The 25,185-nt window shown below is 43.4% G+C and overlaps 1 protein-coding gene across 1 annotated transcript; it reads left to right on the plus strand.

Annotated features, from left to right (window-relative positions):
• Positions 1-4,913: 4,913 nt before the first annotated feature.
• On the plus strand, positions 4,914-24,125 carry nt5c1aa (5'-nucleotidase, cytosolic IAa; the record flags this gene model as incomplete). Its single annotated transcript, XM_055867707.1, has 5 exons — positions 4,914-5,096; positions 13,640-13,769; positions 20,012-20,134; positions 22,656-22,840; positions 22,998-24,125. Coding segments are annotated over 5 exons (978 nt in total), but the record flags the coding sequence as incomplete, so codon positions are not given.
• Positions 24,126-25,185: the final 1,060 nt, after the last annotated feature.

Here is a 25,185-nt window from a genome sequence, read left to right on the forward strand (position 1 = left end):
GGTTTCCCACCATAACCCTAACCAAACCCTGCTGGAGGTTTCCCACCATAACCCTAACCAAACCCTGCTGGAGGTTTCCCACTATAACCCTAACCAAACCCTGCTGGAGGTTTCCCACCATAACCCTAACCAAACCCTGCTGGAGGTTTCCCACCATAACCCTAACCAAACCTTGCTGGAAGTAGATAGTAGACTTCATACAGTATCTTATACAGTATCTTATACAGTATATTGAACAGTATATTGAACAGTATATTGAACAGTATCTTACACAGTATATTGAACAGTATCTTACACAGTATATTGAACAGTATATTGAACACCATCTTATACAGTATCTTATACAGTATATTGAACAGTATATTGAACAGTATCTTACACAGTATATTGAACAGTATATTGAACACCATCTTATACAGTATCTTATACAGTATCTTATACAGTATATTGAACAGTATATTGAACAGTATCTTACACAGTATATTGAACAGTATCTTACACAGTATATTGAACAGTATATTGAACACCATCTTATACAGTATCTTATACAGTATCTTATACTGTTCATTATACAGCATTTCATACAGTATTTTATACAGTGTATTACACAGTATCGTATACAGTATATTATACAGTATATTGAACAGTATCTTATACAGTATCATATACTGTTAATTATACAGCATTTCATACAGTATTTTATACAGTTTATTATACAGTATCTTATACAGTATATTGAACAGTATCTTATACAGTATCTTATACAGTATATTGAACAGTATCTTATACAGTATCTTATACAGTATATTAAACAGTATCTTATACAGTATCTTATACAGTATATTGAACGGTATCTTATACAGTATATTGAACAGTATCATATACAGTATCTTATACAGTATTTTGAACAGTATCTTATACAGTATATTGAACAGTATCTTATACAGTATCTTATACAGTATATTGAACAGTATCTTATACAGTATATTGAACAGTATCTTATACAGTATCTTATACAGTATATTGAACAGTATCATATACAGTATCTTATACAGTATATTGAACTGTATCTTATACAGTATCTTATACAGTGTCATATACTGTTAATTATACAGCATTTCATAGTGTATTTTATACAGTTTATTATACAGTATCTTATACAGTATATTGAACAGTATCTTATACAGTATCTTATACAGTATATTGAACAGTATCTTATACAGCATATTGAACAGTATCTTATACAGTATCTCATACAGTATCATATACTGTTAATTATACAGCATTTCATACCATATTTTATACAGTTTATTATACAGTATCTTATACAGTATAGTATACAGTATATTGTACAGTATCGTATACAGTATCTTATACATCATCATATACTGTTTATTATACTGTATCTTACACAGTATATTATACAGTATGTTATGCAGTATATTACACGGTATCTCATACTGTTTATTATACACTATCTACTTAACATACATTGTTGAAAACAATGATGGATTCAATGCAAAAAAAAAGTATATTTTAATTTTGCTGTAACAGCCTACCAGGTAAATTACAATGTTTGGCATACATGAAGCTATTCTTTTTTTTGGGGGGGGGGGGGGTGTATTTGGAAACAACCATTGAACTGGACACATGTAATGTTTGGGTGCAATGCTCCTTACCTAAATGTTAAAATAATGAAATGAGATAATTGCTATGCTAAGTGGTAGACAAATGGAAGGTTAGGTAACAATGATCCTGACTGAAAATTAGCGATCTTAGCTAAGTGGAGACTAGGTGAAGGGCTGTTAGCTACTTGTAGACTAGGTGAAGGGCTGTTAGCTACGTGGAGACTAGGTGAAGGGCTCTTAGCTACGTGGAGACTAGGTGAAGGGCTGTTAGCTACTTGTAGACTAGGTGAAGGGCTGTTAGCTACGTGGAGACTAGGTGAAGGGCTCTTAGCTACGTGGAGACTAGGTGAAGGGCTGTTAGCTACTTGTAGACTAGGTGAAGGGCTCTTAGCTACGTGGAGACTAGGTGGAGGGCTGTTAGCTACGTGGAGACTAGGTGAAGGGCTGTTAGTGATGTGGAGACTAGGTGAAGGGCTGTTAGTGATGTGGAGACTAGGTGAAAGGATGTTAGCTACGTGGAGACTAGGTGAAGGGCTGTTAGCTACGTGGAGACTAGGTGAAGGGCTGTTAGCTACGTGGAGACTAGGTGAAGGGCTGTTAGCTACGTGGAGACTAGGTGAAGGGCTGTTAGCTACGTGGAGACTAGGTGAAGGGCTGTTAGCTACTTGTAGACTAGGTGAAGGGCTGTTAGCTACTTGTAGACTAGGTGAAGGGCTGTTAGCTACGTGGAGACTAGGTGAAGAGCTATTAGCTACTTGTAGACTAGGTGAAGGGCTGTTAGCTACGTGGAGACTAGGTGAAGGGCTGTTAGTGATGTGGAGACTAGGTGAAGGGCTGTTAGTGATGTGGAGACTAGGTGAAGGGATGTTAGCTACGTGGAGACTAGGTGAAGGGCTGTTAGCTACGTGGAGACTAGGTGAAGAGCTGTTAGCTACGTGGAGACTAGGTGAAGGGCTGTTAGCTACGTGGAGACTAGGTGAAGGGCTGTTAGCTACGTGGAGACTAGGTGAAGGGCTGTTAGCTACTTGTAGACTAGGTGAAGGGCTGTTAGCTACTTGTAGACTAGGTGAAGGGCTCTTAGCTACGTGGAGACTAGGTGGAGGGCTGTTAGCTACTTGTAGACTAGGTGAAGGGCTGTTAGCTACGTGTCGACTAGGTGAAGGGCTGTTAGCTACTTGTAGACTAGGTGAAGGGCTGTTAGCTACTTGTAGACTAGGTGAAGGGCTGTTAGCTACTTGTAGACTAGGTGGAGGGCTGTTAGCTACTTGTAGACTAGGTGAAGGGCTGTTAGCTACTTGTAGACTAGGTGAAGGGCTGTTAGCTACTTGTAGACTAGGTGAAGGGCTGTTAGCTACGTGGAGACAAGGTGAAGGGCTATTAGCTACGTGGAGACTAGGTGGAGGGCTGTTAGCTACATGGAGACTAGGTGAAGGGCTGTTATCTACGTGGAGACTAGGTGAAGGGCTGTTAGCTACATGGAGACTAGGTGAAGAGCTATTAGCTACGTGGAGACTAGGTGGAGGGGTGTTAGCTACATGGAGACTAGGTGAAGGGCTGTTAGCTACTTGTAGACTAGGTGAAGGGCTCTTAGCTACGTGGAGACTAGGTGGAGGGCTGTTAGCTACATGGAGACTAGGTGAAGGGCTGTTAGCTACATGGAGACTAGGTGAAGGGCTGTTAGCTACATGGAGACTAGGTGAAGGGCTATTAGCTACGTGGAGACTAGGTGGAGGGTTGTTAGCTACATGGAGACTAGGTGAAGGGCTGTTAGCTACATGGAGACTAGGTGAAGGGCTATTAGCTACGTGGAGACTAGGTGGAGGGCTGTTAGCTACATGGAGACTAGGTGAATGGCTGTTAGCTACTTGTAGACTAGGTGAAGGGCTGTTAGCTACGTGGAGACTAGGTGAAGGCTGTTAGCTACATGGAGACTAGGTGAAGGGCTGTTAGCTACATGGAGACTAGGTGAAAGGCTATTAGCTACGTGGAGACTAGGTGAAGGGCTGTTAGCTACGTGGAGACTAGGTGAAGGGCTGTTAGCTACATGGAGACTAGGTGAAGGGCTGTTAGCTACGTGGAGACTAGGTGAAGGGCTGTTAGCTACTTGGAGACTAGGTGAAGGGATGTTAGCTACTTGTAGACTAGGTGAAGGGCTGTTAGCTACTTGTAGACTAGGTGAAGGGCTGTTAGCTACGTGGAGACTAGGTGAAGGGCTGTTAGCTACGTGTAGACTAGGTGAAGGGCTGTTAGCTACGTGTAGACTAGGTGAAGGGCTGTTAGCTACGTGGAGACTAGGTGAAGGGATGTTAGCTACTTGTAGACTAGGTGAAGGGCTGTTAGCTACGTGGAGACTAGGTGAAGGGCTGTTAGCTACGTGTAGACTAGGTGAAGGGCTGTTAGCTACGTGTAGACTAGGTGAAGGGCTGTTAGCTACGTGGAGACTAGGTGAAGGGCTGTTAGCTACTTGGAGACTAGGTGAAGGGCTGTTAGCTACGTGGAGACTAGGTGAAGGGCTGTTAGCTACGTGTAGACTAGGTGAAGGGCTGTTAGCTACTTGGAGACTAGGTGAAGGGCTATTCCAGCATGATGTTTTGTGAGAGTTCTCCTATTTCATCTCCTCTCCATGAATCACCTGCTGCCTTCGGTGTGTGTGTGTCCATGCGTGTGTGCCTGCACGTCTGCGTGTCTGGTTACTGTGTGTGTGTGTCTTCGTGTCAGAGGTTGGGAATAGGTATCATGTACTGCTTAATTGAGGCCGTCTTGAACATGCATTAGCTACCAATATATCAAACTGTTCCCAGAATACACTGATGTCCTTAACCGGGTTCATTTCACAGACCTGTGTTGTATGATGCATGTGGTTAGTTCGATGTCTTCACAGTCTAACTTATCCACCTCTTTCTCTAGCCTCCTATTCTGTCAAAACTAATTTCTCGCTTTGTCTTTCCATTTCCCCATCCTTCTCAACCCTTCTCAACCCTTCTTCCTTCCCATCTGCTTTCTCCCTTTATCATTCCATTACCCAACCCTTCTCAACCCTTCTCAACCGTTCCTCCTTCCCATCTGCTTTCTCCCTTTATCATTCCATTACCCAACCCTTCTCAACCGTTCCTCCTTCCCATCTGCTTTCTCCCTTTATCATTCCATTACCCAACCCTTCTCAACCCTTCTCAACCGTTCCTCCTTCCCATCTGCTTTCCCTATTCCTATTCATCTCTAAACATCCAATCTCTCTCTCCATCTCAACCCTTCACAACTTTCTTTCTATCTCCCCCCCCCCCCCCCCTCGCGTCTCTGCAGCCCAAGCCAGAGAATGCGGTGACCATTGCGGTGTCGTCCCGGGTCCTGTTCCGTACTGAGACGGAGCAGAAGGTGTATGAGCAGAAGGGGGTGGAGGAGTACCTAAGGTACCAGGTGGAGCACGAGAACGAACCCTTCGCCCCTGGACCAGCCTTCTCCTTCGTCAAGGTTAGAGTCATACAATCACACTACCCTTCGCCCCTGGACCAGCCTTCTCCTTCGTCAAGGTTAGAGTCATACAAACACACTACCCTTCGCCCCTGGATCAGCCTTCTCCCTCGTCAAGGTTAGAGTCATACAAACACACTACCCTTCGCCCCTGGATCAGCCTTCTCCCTCGTCAAGGTTAGAGTCATACAAACACACTACCCTTCGCCCTCTGGACCAGCCTTCTCCTTCGTCAAGGTTAGAGTCATACAAACACACTACCCTTCGCCCCTGGATCAGCCTTCTCCTTCGTCAAGGTTAGAGTCATACAATCACACTACCCTTCGCCACTGGACCAGCCTTCTCCCTCGTCAAGGTTAGAGTCATACAAACACACTACCCTTCGCCCTCTGGACCAGCCTTCTCCTTCGTCAAGGTTAGAGTCATACAAACACACTACCCTTCGCCCCTGGATCAGCCTTCTCCCTCGTCAAGGTTAGAGTCATACAAACACACTACCCTTCGCCCCTGGATCAGCCTTCTCCCTCGTCAAGGTTAGAGTCATACAAACACACTACCCTTCGCCCCTGGATCAGCCTTCTCCCTCGTCAAGGTTAGAGTCATACAAACACACTACCCTTCGCCCCTGGACCAGCCTTCTCCCTCGTCAAGGTTAGAGTCATACAAACACACTACCCTTCGCCCTCTGGACCAGCCTTCTCCTTCGTCAAGGTTAGAGTCATACAAACACACTACCCTTCGCCCCTGGATCAGCCTTCTCCTTCGTCAAGGTTAGAGTCATACAATAACACTGAGACGACACAAACAAACACTTCCATACCATATATGGACTCAATGATGAACAAGGAAACAGGATACATGTCGTCCCCCACAATGATGCAACGTCCCCCCCCCCCCTTGGGCCAATTGAGATATCGCGTGTGACTAATACATTTCAGTTATCGTGTGCGACCACAGATTATACATTATATTGACCAGATACTCATGTTGCCACAATGAATATCAAAAGACATATCTTTAAAAAATGGAAGGCAGTCGAGCCTGGGTACCAGTCCAAGGCTTGACATTCAGGTTAATTTGATAGTGGCACACTGGGCCAGTACCAAGTGAAAACTACCGTCCCGAATGATAAAATTACTGTCCCTGTCCAAGATCACAGGAAAGCAAGTTATGCATGCAAAATTTCAATCGTGGGTGATTTCATGTTTCGTTAGCAGTCTGGGAAAATACCTTATATTATAGCCAACCATAAAATCTGATATTAACACAGATTTTATGATGACATATAGAGTATATTATATAGACTATATCAAACAGTTGACAATATAATATTCCTCACCAGAAATGAGCCCATTAGCACATTGATGGAAAGCAATATCTTTAGGGCCTGTACATGGTCCATATTATCAGGGAGGGGTGCTATAGTAGCAATAAGCATTATCACCTGTCTGATGCAGCATGGTGGCCACATGGTTGAAGCATGGTCACCTGTCTGATGCAGCATGGTGGTCACATGGCTGAAGCATGGTCACCTGTAGCCTGATGCAGCATGGTGGCTACATGGCTGAAGCATTATCACCTGTCTGATGCAGCATGGTGGCTACATGGCTGAAGCATTATCACCTGTAGTCTGATGCAGCACGGTGGCTACATGGCTGAAGCATGGTCACCTGTATCCTGATGCAGCATGGTGGCTACATGACTGAAGCATTATCACCTGTAGCCTGATGCAGCATGGTGGCTACATGGCTGAAGCATGGTCACCTGTAGTCTGATGCAGCATGGTGGCTACATGGCTGAAGCATTATCTCCTGTATCCTGATGCAGCATGGTGGCTACATGACTGGAGCATTATCACCTGTAGCCTGATGCAGCATGGTGGCTACATGGCTGAAGCATGGTCACCTGTAGCCTGATGCAGCACGGTGGCTACATGGCTGAAGCATTATCACCTGTATCCTGATGCAGCATGGTGGCTACATGGTTGAAGCATGGTCACCTGTAGCCTTGGTGGCTACATGGCTGAAGCATTATCACCTGTCTGATGCAGCATGGTGGCTACATGGCTGAAGCATGGTCACCTGAAGCCTGATGCAGCATGGTGGCTACATGGCTGAAGCATTATCACCTGTCTGATGCAGCACGGTGGCTACATGGCTGAAGTATTATCACCTGTCTGATGCAGCATGGTGGCTACATGGCTGAAGCATTATCACCTGTCTGATGCAGCATGGTGGACACATGGCTGAAGCATTATCACCTGTCTGATGCAGCATGGTGGCTACATGGCTGAAGCATGGTCACCTGTAGCCTGATGCAGCATGGTGGCTACATGGCTGAAGCATTATCACCTGTCTGATGCAGCATGGTGGCTACATGGCTGAAGCATTATCACCTGTCTGATGCAGCACGGTGGCTACATGGCTGAAGCATGGTCACCTGTAGCCTGATGCAGCATGGTGGCTACATGGCTGAAGCATTATCACCTGTAGCCTGATGCAGCATGGTGGCTACATGGCTGAAGAATGGAGTTTCTCCTCTGCATTGTTTACTCAAGTAGGCAAATCATTAGTTAGATCACAAAGTGATCTTTTGCGTGTTTAATGTCCTAATCTGGCACTAATACATGCCCCACTAATACAATCATGTGATTATTATTGTGTTTATAAATACAGTGTAATTGTTTGAATTTTACAGTGAATATAGGCTTCCCGTAGTTACTTTTGCTATTGTAAATGCCATCAAAACTATTGTTTTTTCAGAGATTGCATTTAGGAAAGTTGCAGAGTGACATTTCTTTCTGCGCAGCAATCAGCTGTGTGAGGAGTCCATTTTCCACCAAACAGTTGATATTAACCTGATAAATAGCTCATGAACAGCTTCGGGAATTAATCAATTTTTTTAAAACAATTGTATAGGCATAAACTACAGAATAGCATTATTCCAATATACATTTTGTATTTAACCAACAAGTAATTAAAAAAATAATAATGTTCATGTTTTGACAAGCAAGCAGCTTATGTAGGACTGTGTAAACCTTTCTTTGCTAATAAGGACATCGCTGTGTCCGATATGAAAAAAGACTGAAAAGCAGGTGGACTTCCGAATATACAGTTGAAGTCGGAAGTTTACATACACTCAGGTTGGAGTCATTAAAACTCGTTTTTCAACCACTCCACACATTTCTTGTTAACAAACTATAGTTTTGGCAAGTCAGTTAGGACATCTACTTCGTGCATGACCAAGTAATTTTTCAAACGATTGTTTACAGACAGATTATTTCACTGTGTCACAATTCCAGTGGGTCAGAAGTTTACATACACTACGTTGACTGTGCCTTTAAACGGCTTGGAAAATTCCAGAAAATTATGTCATGGATTTAGAAGCTTCTGATTGGCTAATTGACATAATTTGAGTCAATTGGAGGTGTACATGTGGATGTATTTCAAGGTCTAATTTCAAACGTAGTGCCTCTTTGCTTGACATCATGGGAAAATCTAAAGAAATCAGCCAAAACCTCAGAAAAAGAATTGTAGACCTCCACAAGTCTGGTTCATCCTTGGGAGCAATTTCCAAATGCCTGAAGGTACCACGTTCATCTGTACAAACAATAGTACGCAAGTATAAACAACATGTGACCACGCAGCCGTCATACCGCTCAGGATGGAGACGCATTCTGTCTCCTAGAGATGAATGTACTTTGGTGCGAAAAGTGCAAATCAATCCCAGAACAACAGCAAAGGACCTTGTGAAGATGCTGGAGGAAACGGGTACAAATCAATCTAATTCACAGTAAACCAAATCCTATATCAACATAACCTGAAAGGCCGCTCAGCAAGGAAGAAGCCACAGCTCCACAACCACCATAAAAAAGCCAGACTACGGTTTGCAACTGCACATGGGGACAAAGATTGTACTTTTTGGAGAAATGTCCTCTGGTCTGATGAAACAAATATAGAACTGTTTGACCATAATGACCATCGTTATGTTTGGAGGAAAAAGGGGGAGGCTTGCAAGCCGAAGATCACCATCCCAACCATGAAGCATGGGGGTGGCAGCATAATGTCGTGGGGGTGCTTTGCTGCAGGAGGGACTGGTGCACTTCACAAAATAGATGGCATCATGAGAAAGGGAAATTATGTGGATATATTGAAGCAACATCTCAAGACATCAGTCAGGAAGTTAAAGCTTGGTCGCAAATGGGTCTTCCAAATGGACAATGACCCCAAGCATACTTCCAAAGTTGTGGCAAAATGGCTTAAGGACAACAAAGTAAAGGTATTGGAGTGGCCATCACAAAGTCTTGACCTCAATCCTATAGAACATTCCTTGGCATAACTGAAAAAGTGTGTGCGAGCAAGGAGGCCTACAAACCTGGCTCAGCTACACCAACTCTGTCAGGAGGAATGGGCCAAAATTCACCCAACTTATTGTGGGAAGCTTGTGGAAGGCTACCTGAAATGTTTGACCCAAGTTAAACAATTTAGTTAAAGGCAATGCTACCAAATACTAATTGATTGTATGTAAACTTGTAACCCATTGGGAATGTGATGAAAGAAATAAAAGCTGAAATAAATAATTCTCTCTGCTATTATTCTGACATTTCACATTCTTAAAATAAAGTGGTGATCCTATCTGACCTACGACAGGGTATTTTTACTAGGATTAAATGTCAGGAATTGTGAAAAACTGAGTTTAAATGTATTTGGCTAAGGTGTATGTAAACTTCCATCTTCAACTGTACATGCCGATATTGAACTCGGAATTTATAGGCTTCCTGTCTACGCTGAGACGGGTCTGTGACGTAGCCTACTGAGACGGGTCTGTGGCGTAGACTACTGAGACGGGTCTGTGACGTAGCCTACTGAGACGGGTCTGTGACGTAGCCTACTGAGACGGGTCTGTGACGTAGCCTACTGAGACGGGTCTGTGACGTAGCCTACTGAGACGGGTCTGTGACGTAGCCTACTGAGACGGGTCTGTGACGTAGCCTACTGAGACGGATCTGTGACGTAGCCTACTGAGACGGGTCTGTGACGTAGCCTACTGAGACGGGTCTGTGACGTAGCCTACTGAGACGGATCTGTGACGTAGCCTACTGAGACGGGTCTGTGGCGTAGGCTACTGAGACGGGTCTGCGGCGTAGCCTACTGAGACGGGGCTCACTCGAAAAGGAGAGGAAATGCTTGTTGATAACAAGTGTGAAGAATCAGACGCCGGGAAGATTGTGAAGGATGAAATACAAATATATATATCATTTTTATCTGTTTTGGAGTTTGAAAATTGGACCACATGAAAGCTTGATTAATTAGCCCGGTGAGCTCTGCGGTTGTTGCGGTGCCAGCGGGCAGCCCTGAATGTATAAGCCCTGCAGTATCATTAGCTAATTCAATCCCTGTACTACACTTCACGTACCAAAGAAACACTGTCACCTGCTGGAGAAGACACGTTTTGGGTCCAGTTATCCCTCTCTCCTCTCCTCTTCTTCTCTGGTGTGACTCACACATTACAGTTAATTACCATAGCTCCCGCCTTGGGCCATTCAGTGTCATTTTGTAAATGCTGGATCTCTATGGCAAGACGCATCATTCACCCAAGTTTAGTCAACACCCGGTCCAATGCTGTCTGCGTTATAGACTATGACTGAGAACGGACAGACAGGCGGACAGACGGACAGACGGAGATGATCAACAGTCCCCTCCCTGATTTCATCGTGGGGGACAACAAAGATTCATGGATGCTTAAAGTATGACCATACACTAGACTTACAGAGACACTGAAATAGATAAGCTATGGTAGAGTAGTGAGGTGGTAGATTACTGAGGTGGTAGATTACTGAGGTTGTAGAGTACTGAGGTGGTAGATTACTGAGGTGGTAGAATACTGAGGTTGTAGAGTACTGAGGTGGTAGATTACTGAGGTGGTAGAATACTGAGGTGGTAGAATACTGAGGTGGTAGAGTACTGAGGTGGTCGATTAATGAGGTGGTCGATTAATGAGGTGGTCGAGTACTGAGGTGGTAGAGTACTGAGGTGGTAGATTACTGAGGTGGTAGAATACTGAGGTGGTAGAGTGCTGAGGTGGTAGAGTACTGAGGTGGTAGAGTACTGAGGTGGTAGAGTACTGAGGTGGTAGAGTACTGAGGTGGTAGAGTACTGAGGTGGTAGAGTACTGAGGTGGTAGAGTACTGAGGTGGTAGAGTACTGAGGTGGTAGAGTACTGAGGTGGTAGAGTAATGAGGTGGTAGAGTAATGAGGTGGTAGAGTACTGAGGTGGTAGAGTACTGAGGTGGTAGAGTACTGAGGTGGTAGAGTACTGAGGTGGTAGAGTACTGAGGTGGTAGAGTACTGAGGTGGTAGAGTACTGAGGTGGTAGAGTACTGAGGTGGTAGAGTACTGAGGTGGTAGAGTACTGAGGTGGTAGAGTACTGAGGTGGTAGAGTACTGAGGTGGTAGAGTACTGAGGTGGTAGAGTACTGAGGTGGTAGAGTACTGAGGTGGTAGAGTACTGAGGTGGTAGAGTACTGAGGTGGTAGAGTACTGAGGTGGTAGAGTACTGAGGTGGTAAAATACTGAGTGTGTAGAGTACTGAGGTGGTAGAGTACTGAGGTGGTAGAGTACTGAGGTGGTAGAGTACTGAGGTGGTAGAGTACTGAGGTGGTAGATTACTGAGGTGGTAGATTACTGAGTTTGTAGAGTACTGAGGTGGTAGAGTACTGAGGTGGTAGAGTACTGAGGTGGTAGAGTACTGAGGTGGTAGAGTACTGAGGTGGTAGAGTACTGAGGTGGTAGAGTACTGAGGTGGTAGAGTAATGAGGTGGTAGAGTAATGAGGTGGTAGAATACTGAGGTGGGTGTCCCTTCCACAGGACGAATGAGCTAACGTAGGCTAATTCAAATTAGCATGAGGTTGAAAGTAACAAGGAAATCGCCCTGGACATAGACATATCTGATATTGGCAGACAACTTAAATTCTTGTTAATCTAACTGCACTGTCCAGTTTACAGTAGCTATTACAGTGAAAGAATACCATGCTATTGTTTGAGGAGAGTGCACAATTTTGAACAAGAACAGTTATTAATAAACAAATTAGACACATTTAGGCAGTCTTGATACAACATTTTGAACAGACATGCAATGGGTCTTTGGATCAGTCTAAACGTTGCACATACACTGCTGCCATCTAGTGGCCAAAATCTAAATTGCATCTGGGCTGGAATAATACATTATGGCCTTTCTCTTGCATTTCAAAGATGATGGTACAAAAAAATACAAAATAACTGTTGTTTTTTTCTTTGTATTATCTTTTACCAGATCTATTGTGTTATATTCTACTACATTCCTTTCATGTTTCCATAAACTTCAAAGTGTTTCCTTTTAAACGGTACCAATAAGATGCATATCCTTGCTTCAGGGCCTGAGCTACAGGCAGTTAGATTTGGGTATGTCATTTTAGGCAAAAATTGGGCTAATCCTTAAGAGTTTTTTTAAGTACCATCACTGAAATAAAAATTCAAGTCAATGTAGTCCTAAAAAAATATATTGAGTAAGAGGCAAACAAAACTCTTTACCCAAAAGACTTTGAGAGACTGAATAGGACCTGTCGCAGTAACACACAGACACGTTCCGTGACTTGTTTTGGCTTAATGACCCATATCACATGGGTAAAGCATGCAACCGCAACCATGGAAACACAGTGGTACAAAGTGGCTGATGTTACATTGATTTAGAAGGTTTTAATCTCCCGGGTCTGAGATGGGACGCTTTCACTATTGATCTGTATGCCGAATGCTATTACCAGTGTACTGATTACATTACCCATAATCCTTTGCTCTCCCCTGCTATCCCATCAGGCTTTGGAGATGGGGATATTGATCTGTATGCCGAATGCTATTACCAGTGTACTGATTACATTACCCATAATCCTTTGCTCTCCCCTGCTATCCCATCAGGCTTTGGAGATGGGGATATTGATCTGTATGCTGAATGCTATTACAAGTGTACTGATTACATTACCCATAATCCTTTGCTCTTCCCTGCTATCCCATCAGGCGTTGGAGATGGGGATATTGATCTGTATGCTGAATGCTATTACAAGTGTACTGATTACATTACCCATGATCCTTTGCTCTTCCCTGCTATCCCATCAGGCTTTGGAGATGGGGATATTGATCTGATGCTGAATGCTATTACCAGTGTACTGATTACATTACCCATAATCCTTTGCTCTCCCCTGCTATCCCATCAGGCTTTGGAGATGGGGATATTGATCTGTATGCTGAATGCTATTACAAGTGTACTGATTACATTACCCATGATCCTTTGCTCTTCCCTGCTATCCAATCAGGCCTTGGAGACGGGGATATTGATTTGTATGCTGAATGCTATTACATGTATACTGACTACATTACCCACAATCCTTTGCTCTCCCCTGCTATCCAATCAGGCCTTGGAGACGGGGATATTGATTTGTATGCTGAATGCTATTACATGTATACTGACTACATTACCCATAGATCTGTTTTCTCCTCTGCTCTTCCGTCAGGCGTTGGAGGCGGTGAATGCCCGCCTGAGAGAACTGTACCCAGAGAGTGAAGAACTGTTTGACATCGTCCTGGTGACCTATAACCACGCCCACGTAGGAGTCAGGCTCATCAATACCATCAACCATCACAGTGAGTCCCACACACACACACACTTAGCACACTCACACGGAGGCATATGCACGCGTGTTAGGATGCACCTGCATGAAACGGGCACAAGCACGTACTGTCCCACAATTCATAGCAAAACAAGCGTACACTCAAGAAGAGAGCACGTGTGCTGCCTCAGTCAACGTGTCACAGGTATCAGCGTCAGTTTACCCTGGTTCTCTCAGATCTGGGAAATATCAGCAGATGTAGGTTCTTGATTTGACCACCCGGTTTTTCAGTGGCTTCTAAAGTTTGTAAGTTCCACTTTAAAATATAAGACTTGATGTGCCCTAAAAACAAAAATGTATCAACCCCTACAACAATGTCCATTCATTATAATCCACACAATAATTCACATTTCCTGTTGCTGCAGGATTCTTTTCCTGCTGTGAGAAACAGGTCAAATTAAGACCCTACATCTGCAGCTTTCATTGTGTGCCTCGAATACTGCATACCGCTATATACTTCATCTAGAAGACTAGAACAGAAGGGTCCCGAAAGGGGTTATTCAGCTGTCCCCATGGGAAAACCCTGTTTGATTCCAGGTAGAACCCTTTCGGGTTCCATGTAGAACCCTTTCGGGTTCCGTGTAGAACCCTGTGGTTATAGATGGAAATCAAATGGGTTCTACCTGGAATCAAAAAGGGTTATTCAAAGGGTTATCCTATGTGGTCAGCCAATGAACCCTTTTACATTCTAGTTGGCATTTTTGTAGGCACAGATTGGGGATCGACTTACCCTTTACAAAGTCGGACTGTTCACCATTTCGGGGGAAATAGCTAAACTGACCTGACATCTACGTACCACTTTCATGTAGAGTTTCCCAGATGCCATGAACCATATCTCTAATGGCTCTCTGTGTGTGTGAACGAACGCAAACCAGAAACCAAAGCCGTTTCCCAAATAATGGGTCAGGTCCCAAGGGTCCCGACCTGTCCCTCGTGGTTCGCGGCTGAAGCAAAGCCTTGGTTGTGGCAAGACAAAATGTATTTATGTGTTTTTATTTTTTATTGATGGGTCGCCAAACATATCCAAAAGACTTTTGGGCGGGTCACAACAATGAAAACAAGTTAGGGAAGTGGCTTCCTTCAGAGCTCCCAGATGCCTCCATGTCTTGTCATCTGATGCTAGATCTCTCCAGTGGTCCTCTGTGTGATCACACAACACGAACCACACTCCCTGACCTCTTGACATTTTCTCTAGAGAACACAATAAACAAACACGGACAAGATGGCCGCGCAGACGTCAAGGAGATTCGATTCTGTAATACAAACTGTTCTTTAGGGTCCATCCCAAATGAAACCCTTTACAGTGAACTACTTTTGACCAGAGCTCACACCGTATTACCTATATCAGTTACAGGTTAGTCATTTAGCAGATGCTCTTATCCAGAGAGACTTACAGGAGCAATTAGAGCCTTGCTCAAGGGCACATCGACAGATGTTTCACCTAGTCGGCTGGGGGATTCAAACCAGAGACTTTTCGGGTTACTGGCCCAACGGTCTTAACCGCTAAGCTACCTACCGCCCATAACCAAAAGTAGTGCACTATATAGGGAATAGGGTGACGTTCGGGATGAAGACCTATCGTGGAAGTGAATTAGGAGATGTCTATGCCACAAGTGCGTAGGTTTAAAAAAAGGCAGAAGTGATAAGTAGTGTTGGATGCAACTCGCCTTAATAGAAGATAGGGGCTTTTTTGGACACTCACACAGTATATACACTACCGTTCAAAAGTTTGGGGTCACTTAGAAAAGTCCTTGTTTTTGAAAGAAAAGCACTTTTTTTGTCCATTAAAATAACATCAAAATGATCATAAATACAGTGTAGACATTGTTAATGTTGTAAATGACTATTGTAGCTGGAAACGGCTGATTTTTTTATGGAATATCTACATAGGCGTACAGAGGCCCATTATCAGCAACCATCACTCCTGTGTTCCAATGGCACGTTGTGTTAGCTAATCCAAGTTTATCATTTTAAAAGGCTAATTGATCATTAGAAAACCGTCTACTGCTGCGTCCCGAATGAAACCTTATTCAATCAATCAATCAAATGTATTTATAAAGCCCTTTTTACATCAGCCGAAGTCACAAAGTGCTGTACAGAAACCCAGCCTAAAACCCCAAACAGCAAGCAATGCACACTGTTCAAAAGTAGTGAACTATACAGGGAATAGGGTGCTTTTGTGATTCAGGCTGTGTATGAGCAGGTGAGATTTGACGTCCTTGTGTGGACATTGGATTGGGTCTTTGACAACATAGTGTAGACATTGGATTGGCTCTTTGACAACTTAAGGTAGACATTGGATTTGCTCTTTGGGGTGTGTGACAACATAGTCGCTCCATGCATCTACCTTACATAAATACATGGAATGATTGGCATGTTCTGTAATGTGGAACATAATTTATGTAGCATACATTAAAATACCAGTGCCCCTGTTTGCAGGAGAGAGAGAGATCTGATTCGAAAAACCCCATCAGAATCAGTATAGAAATCTCCCCTCTTAGAGAGCTATCAAGTTGCAAGGGAATTAGATTTCAGTTTCATAAAATCTTCTCAGGACACACAACTTCTTGTAAAATTATGTTTATTCATGTTTTCTCTAAAGGATACTGCTGTGAGAAGGCTTAACTACAGGCATAAAAAACACTTTGATGTCTGGATGTCAGTGAAGTTGTTCCAGTATAAGCAATCATATACCTAGCAGTCTAAAGTATATTACGGCAGAAGACTGGTGCTACTGTGCTGTCAATGTGCTGTATCACCAGGCCTCGTCCTGTCAATGTACTGTATCATCAGGCCTCGTCCTGTCGATGTACTGTATCATCAGGCCTCGTCCTGTCAATGTACTGTATCATCAGGCCTCGTCCTGTTAATGTACTGTATCATCAGGCCTCGTCCTGTTAATGTACTGTATCATCAGGCCTCGTCCTGTCAATGTACTGTATCATCAGGCCTCGTCCTGTCAATGTACTGTATAATCAGGCCTCGTCCTGTCAATGTACTGTATCATCAGGCCTCGTCCTGTCAATGTACTGTATCATCAGGCCTCGTCCTGTCGATGTACTGTATCATCAGGCCTCGTCCTGTCGATGTACTGTATCATCAGGCCTCGTCCTGTCAATGTACTGTATCATCAGGCCTCGTCCTGTTAATGTACTGTATCATCAGGCCTCGTCCTGTCAATGTACTGTATCATCAGGCCTCGTCCTGTCAATGTACTGTATCATCAGGCCTCGTCCTGTCAATGTACTGTATCATCAGGCCTCGTCCTGTCAATGTACTGTATCATCAGGCCTCGTCCTGTCGATGTACTGTATCATCAGGCCTCGTCCTGTCGATGTACTGTATCATCAGGCCTCGTCCTGTCGATGTACTGTATCATCAGGCCTCGTCCTGTCGATGTACTGTATCATCAGGCCTCGTCCTGTCGATGTACTGTATCATCAGGCCTCGTCCTGTCGATGTACTGTATCATCAGGCCTCGTCTTCTTACGGCTAGGGTCCTTTTTCAGAATTTCCGCCTGACTGACGTGCCCAAAGTAAACTACCTGTTACTCAGGCCCAGAAGCCAGGATATGCATATAATTGGTATCATTGGATAGACAACACCTAGAAGTTTGTAGAAATGTTTAAATAATGTATGAGACTATAACATAATTGATATAGTAGGAGAAAATCCAAAGAAATACCAAACGGAATATATATTTTTCTTTTTTTAGATCCCATGCTCTTTCAATGGAAAGCTATGGGTCCATGCAATTCCAGCTACCAGATTGTAATTCCTATGGCTTCCACTAGATGTCAACAGTATTTGTTCAAGGTTTCAGGCTTGTTCCTTCGAAAACGAGGAAGAATTTAGAGTTTTGGTACTGAGAGTTACAGTTGGAAATCAGTCTGTGCGCACGCAACGAAGAGGATGCACGCTTGTTAATTTGACTTTCCTATTGAACATACTTCTTTCTGTATGAAAGTTGAATGATCGGATTACTGAAATCGATGGCGCCAACTAAACCGACTTTTTGAGATATAAAGGATTTTATCTAACAAAATGACCATTCATGTTGTAGCTGGGACCCTTGGGATTGCAAACAGAGGAAGATTTTCAAAAAGTTATTTATTATTTAATCGCTATTTGTGATTTTATGAAGCCTGTGCTGGTTGAAAAATATGTTGATGTGGGGCGCCGTCCTCAGACAATCGCATGGTTTGCGTTCGCCGTAAAGCCTATTATTGGACAACGCAGTTAGATTAACAAGAATTTAAGCTTTTAACCGATGTAAGATACTTGTATGTTCATAAATGTTTAATATTACGAGTATTTATTTGAATTGCGCGCCCTCCAATTTCACTGGATGTTTTCGAACAGATGCCTAGCCTCTAATATATATCATCAGGCCTCATCCTCACCCCAGATCAATAAAAACGTAATAGAAAGACAATGATGAGGACATGAATGAACACGTGACATAAAGACGACAATGAATGGTTTAATATGAAGAATAACATCAATGATTGGGCCATCCCCAGAGTAGGATATCAGAGAGTAACATCAATGATTGGGCCATCCCCAGAGTACGATATCAGAGAGTAACATCAATGATTGGGCCATCCCCAGAGTACGATATCAGAGAATAACATCAATGATTGGGCCATCCCCAGAGTACGATATCAGAGAGTAACATCAATGACTGGGCCATCCCCAGAGTAGGATATCAGAGAGTAACATCAATGACTGGGCCATCCCCAGAGTAGGATATCAGAGAGTAACATCAATGATTGGGCCATCCCCAGAGTACGATATCAGAGAATAACATCAATGACTGGGCCATCCCCAGAGTAGGATATCAGAGAGTAACATCAATGATTGGGCCATCCCCAGAGTACGATATCAGAGAATAACATCAATGACTGGGACATCCCCAGAGTAGGATATCAGAGAGTAACATCAATGACTGGGCCATCCCCAGAGTAGGATATCAGAGAGTAACATCAATGACTGGGCCATCCCCAGAGTAGGATATCAGAGAGTAACATCAATGACTGGGCCATCCTCAGAGTAGGATATCAGAGAATAACATCAATGACTGGGCCATCCCCAGAGTAGGATATCAGAGAGTAACATCAATGACTGGGCCATCCCCAGAGTAGGATATCAGAGAGTAACATCAATGACTGGGCCATCCTCAGAGTAGGATATCAGAGAATAACATCAATGACTGGGCCATCCCCAGAGTAGGATATCAGAGAGTAACATCAATGACTGGGCCATCCCCAGAGTAGGATATCAGAGAATAACATCAATGACTGGGCCATCCCCAGAGTAGGATATCAGAGAATAACATCAATGACTGGGCCATCCCCAGAGTAGGATATCTACCATGCTTCAGTACTTGTTAATGCAGCATGTCCCCCGAGCGGTGGGTCAGACGGGACCCATTTCTCCTGGGTTGGGGCTGTATGATGAGGATCTATCATAAACGTTTTGATATGTTTCTCTTCATCTTGATGATCTCAAGACTGTTGGAAACAAACAAAAAAACATGTCCCTAAACATGTTCGCCCCACAGGGAGCCGAGGGAGCTGTTGTTGTGGGGGGGTTTAGTGCCTTGCTCAAGTACACAACAGCAGGCCATGGCATCTAGGAGTTGATACCAGCAATCCTCCGGTTGCCAAATCACACCCTGACAGATTTTTCCCATCGGAACACCCCGAATCCGAAACTGGCAACCCGGCGAATGCTGGCCCGCTCTCTAACCGCTAGGCTACCTGCCACCCCTTCAAGCTTCTATAAATGTCCTTAGCCTTTCGGCCTGGAAGGTTGGCTAAAGGGTTTTAAAGGGCTTTGTCGCATGCTATCTTTTAGGACGAGCTCACACTTTTTCTCAAGGGGAATAAATGACAAAAGACACAGATCGAGGATCAGCTTTACTCTTTCCAAATTCTAACCTTAACCATTAGGCCTAGGAAGAATGCAATCTGATCTCAGAACAGTGCCAAAAGGGGTAACTTAAATTGACTAGCGTAGCACGGCAAGATTTTAATGGTGACCTCAGGTTGTTATCTACTGACCGGTGTCATTTTCATGAAACACTTATGTGGAGAAAACTGTGAGGAGATACCTGAACTTGATCCATAAGAATTGCTTCTGATCGTTTTCCCTTCTGCTGCCCTTATGACCCACATGGGATTGTATTCCTGTGTTTTCTCTCTGTCTCCCAGATCTGTTCATTGAGAGGTTCTGTATGACGGGAGGCAGTTCCCCTATTGGCTACCTAAAGGCGTGGCAGACCAACCTGTACCTGTCTGCTGATGCTGAGAAGGTCAGAGAGGCGCTGTCTGAAGGTGAGTCACACCAGACTGACTGACTCCTGTCTTCACCTGTATATTACATCACATCCCCTCCACTGTAGCATGGAACCCGAGACCAGAGTAAATGTATTGTGGACAAACTCAAAGGTCAACTGTCCGTCCTGGGGTGATATTGAACAGTTAACCTTCAGAGTGGGACAGGCACACAGTGTCAATAGTTTGAATTACTGCAAACAAAAGGTCACACACTTTAAAGTGTAATTTAAAGCCGTGGTATTCAACCGTGGGTCCGAGGTACTGCAGGGGGGCAGCGATACAATATATGAAAGAAAAGTCAAAATTGTTTGATGTTTTTTTTAAATCTGACACAGCGGTTGCATTAAGGAGAAGTGGATCTATAATTCCATGTATAACACTTGTATTTTCATCAACATTTAGAATGAGTATTTCTGTATATTGATGTGGCTCTCTGCCAAATCACCGGATGTTTTGGAAGCAAAACATTACTGACCATAACGCGCCAATGTAAACTGAGATTTTTGGATATAAATATGAACTTTATCGAACAAAACATACATGTATTGTGTAACATGAAGTCCTATGAGTGTCATCTGATGAAGATCATCAAAGGTTAGTGATTCATTTTATCTCTATTTCTGCTTTTTGTGACTCCTGTCTTTGGCTGGAAAAATGGCTGTGTTTTTCTGTGACTAGGTGCTGACCTAACATAATCGCATGGTATGCTTTCGTCGTAAAGCCTTTTTGAAATCGGACACTGTGGTGGGATTAACAACAAGTGTATCTTTAAAATGGTGTATAATACTTGTTTGAGTATGTTTGAGTAATTTTAATTATGAGATTTCTGTTGTTTGAATTTGGCGCCCTGCACTTTCACTGGCTGTTGTCATATCGATCCCGTTAACGGGATTTCAGCCGTAAGAAGTTAACTTCTTCAGGAGTGGTGGGTGCCCTGTGGGATGGTTGAGCTAACGTAGGCTAATGCGATTAGCATGAGGTTGTAAGTAACAAGAACGTTTCCCAGGACATAGACTGATATTGGCAGAAAGCTTAAATTATTGTTAATCTAACTGCACTGTCCAATTTACAGTAGCTATTACAGTGAAAGAATACCATGCTATTGTTTGAGGAGAGTGCACAGTTTTGAACATGAAAAGTTTTTAATAAACTATTTGGGCAGTCTTGATACAACCTTTTGAACAGAAATGCAATGGTTCATTGGATCAGTCTAAATCTTTGCACATGCACTGCTGCCATCTAGTGGCCAATATCTAAATTGCACCTGGGCTGGAATAATACCTAATAATGGCCTTTCTCTTGCATTTCAAACATGACGGTACAAAAAAAATACAAAAAATATGTTTTTATTTTTATTTTTCTTATCTTTTACCAAATCTAATGTGTTATATTCTCCTACCTTAATTTCACATTTCCACAAACCCCAAAGTGTTTCCTTTGAAATGATACCAAGAAAATGCCTATCCTTGCTTCAGGGACTGAGCTACAGGCAGTTAAATTTGGGTATGTTATTTTTGGCGAAAATTTAAAAAAAGGGGCCGATCCTTAAGAGCTTGTCTCAATGTTTTCCCTCAGGCATTGCAACGGCCACCATGTTAATCTTTATCTATGTTTTCCCTCAGGCATTGCAACGGCCACCATGTTAATCTTTATCTTTATCAATGTTTTCCCTCAGGCATTGCAACGGCCACCATGTTAATCTTTATCTTTATCAATGTTTTCCCTCAGGCATTGCAACGGCCACCATGTTAATCTTTATCTTTATCAATGTTTTCCCTCAGGCATTGCAACGGCCACCATGTTAATCTTTATCTTTATCAATGTTTTCCCTCAGGCATTGCAACGGCCACCATGTTAATCTTTATCTTTATCAATGTTTTCCCTCAGGCATTGCTGCGGCCACCATGTTAATACTAGTCTTATCAATGTTTCCCCTTCGGCATTGCAGCGGCAACCATGTTAATATTAATCTGTCTCAATGTTTTCCCTCAGGCATTGCAGCGGCCACCATGTTAATATTAATCTGTCTCAATGTTTTCCCTCAGGCATTGCAGCGGCCACCATGTTAATATTAATCTGTCTCAATGTTTTCCCTCAGGCATTGCAGCGGCCACCATGTTAATATTAATCTGTCTCAATGTTTCCCCTTCGGCATTGCAGCGGCCACCATGTTAATATTAATCTGTCTCAATGTTTTCCCTCAGGCATTGCAGCGGCCACCATGTTAATATTAATCTGTCTCAATGTTTTCCCTCAGGCATTGCAGCGGCCACCATGTTAATATTAATCTGTCTCAATGTTTTCCCTCAGGCATTGCTGCGGCCACCATGTTAATACTAGTCTTATCAATGTTTCCCCTCAGGCATTGCTGCGGCCACCATGTTAATACTAGTCTTATCAATGTTTCCCCTCAGGCATTGCTGCGGCCACCATGTTAATACTAGTCTTATCAATGTTTCCCCTCAGGCATTGCAGCGGCCACCATGTAATATTAATCTGTCTCAATGTTTCCCCTCAGGCATTGCAGCGGCCACCATGTTCATGTCCAATAAGCTGACAGAGGTATCGCAGACGCAGCTGAGAGTGGCCTTTGACGGTGACGCTGTCCTCTTCTCTGACGAATCAGAACGCATCTTCAAGGCCCAGGGCCTCGACGGGTTCTTCCAGCACGAGAGAGACAACGAGGACATTCTACTGGACCGTGTATGTTGTGTCAGAAAAAAAATGCATTGGATTGTTATCATTGTTATGATTGAGATTCCTGTAACTCTCTGCTTATTATAACCACCCCCCAAAAAGCCTTTATTCTTTATCCCTCTCCTCTCCTCTCCTCTCCTCTCCTCTCCTCTCCTCTCCTCAGGGACCTCTTAAGGACTTCCTAGCATCCCTTGGCAAACTCCAGAAGAAGTTTTATGCTAAGGGCCACCGTCTGGACTGTCCCATCCGTACCTACCTGGTGACGGCCCGCAGCGCAGCCAGCTCAGGGATCCGTGCCCTGAAGACCTTGAGAGCCTGGGGCCTGGAGACGGACGAGGCTCTCTTCCTGGCCGGGGCCCCCAAGGGCCCGATGCTGGAGAAGATTAGGCCCCACATCTACTTTGATGACCAGATGTTCCATGTGGAAGGGGCGGCGGAGATGGGCACGGTCGCGGCTCACGTACCCTACGGGATCGCTCAGAAGCACCCACATAAGAAGTGCCTGAACACAGGGAAGTAGACAGTGGAGGGAGAGAATAAGATAAAGATTGAAGAGACTAAGAGAGAAGAGAGACCTGAGATGAAAGACTTTTAGATAGGGAGATATAGAGTCATGTGGAACATCTGATCTTCCCCGGGTCATTGTCACAAACAAGAAAGGGTTATTTTTAGTCAGTGAGTTTCGTAAAAACTAAGGTAGATCAATAACAATGAAGACAATGAAGAAAGTCTGTAAAGTTTTGGTAATGAAATACTCCTAATAGACAATAATTGAATTGTGTTGATTACAGTATGTGCTTTTCACCAGATTTCAGAAGTGTTTGTGTTGTACATAAGTGGGGCAGTTTCACCTCCTGTGTGTGCAGCCGTTATAATCATCCTTAGGAGTGTGTTATCATAAGCACTTTGGTTGGACACGGGAGAGTTGATACAGGAACATCGGAGAGTTCTACATACCTGATACAAGAACAGAGGAGAGTTCTACATACCTGCTATAGGAACAGAGGAGAGTTCTACATACCTGATATAGGAACATCGGAGAGTTCTACATACCTGATATAGGAACAGAGGAGAGTTCTACATACCTGATATAGGAACAGAGGAGAGTTCTACATACCTGATATAGGAACATCGGAGAGTTCTACATACCTGATATAGGAACATCGGAGAGTTCTACATACCTGATATAGGAACATCGGAGAGTTCTACATACCTGATATAGGAACAGAGGAGAGTTCTACATACCTGATATATTAACAGAGGAGAGTTCTACATACCTGATATATTAACAGAGGAGAGTTCTACATACCTGATATATTAACAGAGGAGAGTTACATTTACATTTAAGTCATTTAGCAGACGCTCTTATCCAGAGCGACTTACAAATTGGAAAGTTCATACATATTCATCCTGGTCCCCCCGTGGGGAATGAACCCACAACCCTGGCGTTGCAAGCGCCATGCTCTACCAACTGAGCCACACGAGACCAGTTCTACATACCTGATATAGGAACATCGGAGAGTTCTACATACCTGATATAGGAACAGAGGAGAGTTCTACATACCTGATATTGGAACAGAGGAGAGTTCTACATACCTGCTATAGGAAGAGAGGAGAGTTCTACATACCTGATATAGGAACAGAGGAGAGTTCTACATACCTGCTATAGGAAGAGAGGAGAGTTCTACATACCTGATATAGGAACAGAGGAGAGTTCTACATACCTGATATATTAACAGAGGAGAGTTCTACATACCTGATATAGGAACAGAGGAGAGTTCTACATACCTGATATAGGAACAGAGGAGAGTTCTACATACCTGATATAGGAACAGAGGAGAGTTCTACATACCTGATATATTACCAGAGGAGAGTTCTACATACCTGATATAGGAACAGAGGAGAGTTCTACATACCTGATATAGCCTGTCAACAACGAGCTTTACTTTCCCATATGACTTGAGCAAATGCATTGACTTGAACTGAACGTGTTTCATTTTCCTCAACATTTCTGGGATGTAACATGTATCCTGTGCTATTTTTAATGGTTGATTCATGGTTGTGGTTGTAGCGAAGGGAATAGGCTACAGTAGCTCTTACAACTCTCCACAATCCGTCCTAAGAAGAAGAAGACAGAGTTGAACTCTTGATAGTCACCAGGATGATATTTTACAAGATGACGAATGGCAACTGGACTGTCCCAAAGGACTCTGGTGTCTTAGATTCAAAACACATGGATGAGACTGATGACTGACACTGAACGACGTGGCAACACCTCAAAAGTGTCCCGAAATTGGGAATCGATTCTATAATTTATTTATAGATTTATAGAATCAAAATCAAGTGCAGAA

The sequence above is a fragment of the Salvelinus fontinalis genome, chromosome 17, assembly GCF_029448725.1.
Source record: "Salvelinus fontinalis isolate EN_2023a chromosome 17, ASM2944872v1, whole genome shotgun sequence".
NCBI classification, from domain to species: Eukaryota; Metazoa; Chordata; class Actinopteri; order Salmoniformes; family Salmonidae; genus Salvelinus; species Salvelinus fontinalis.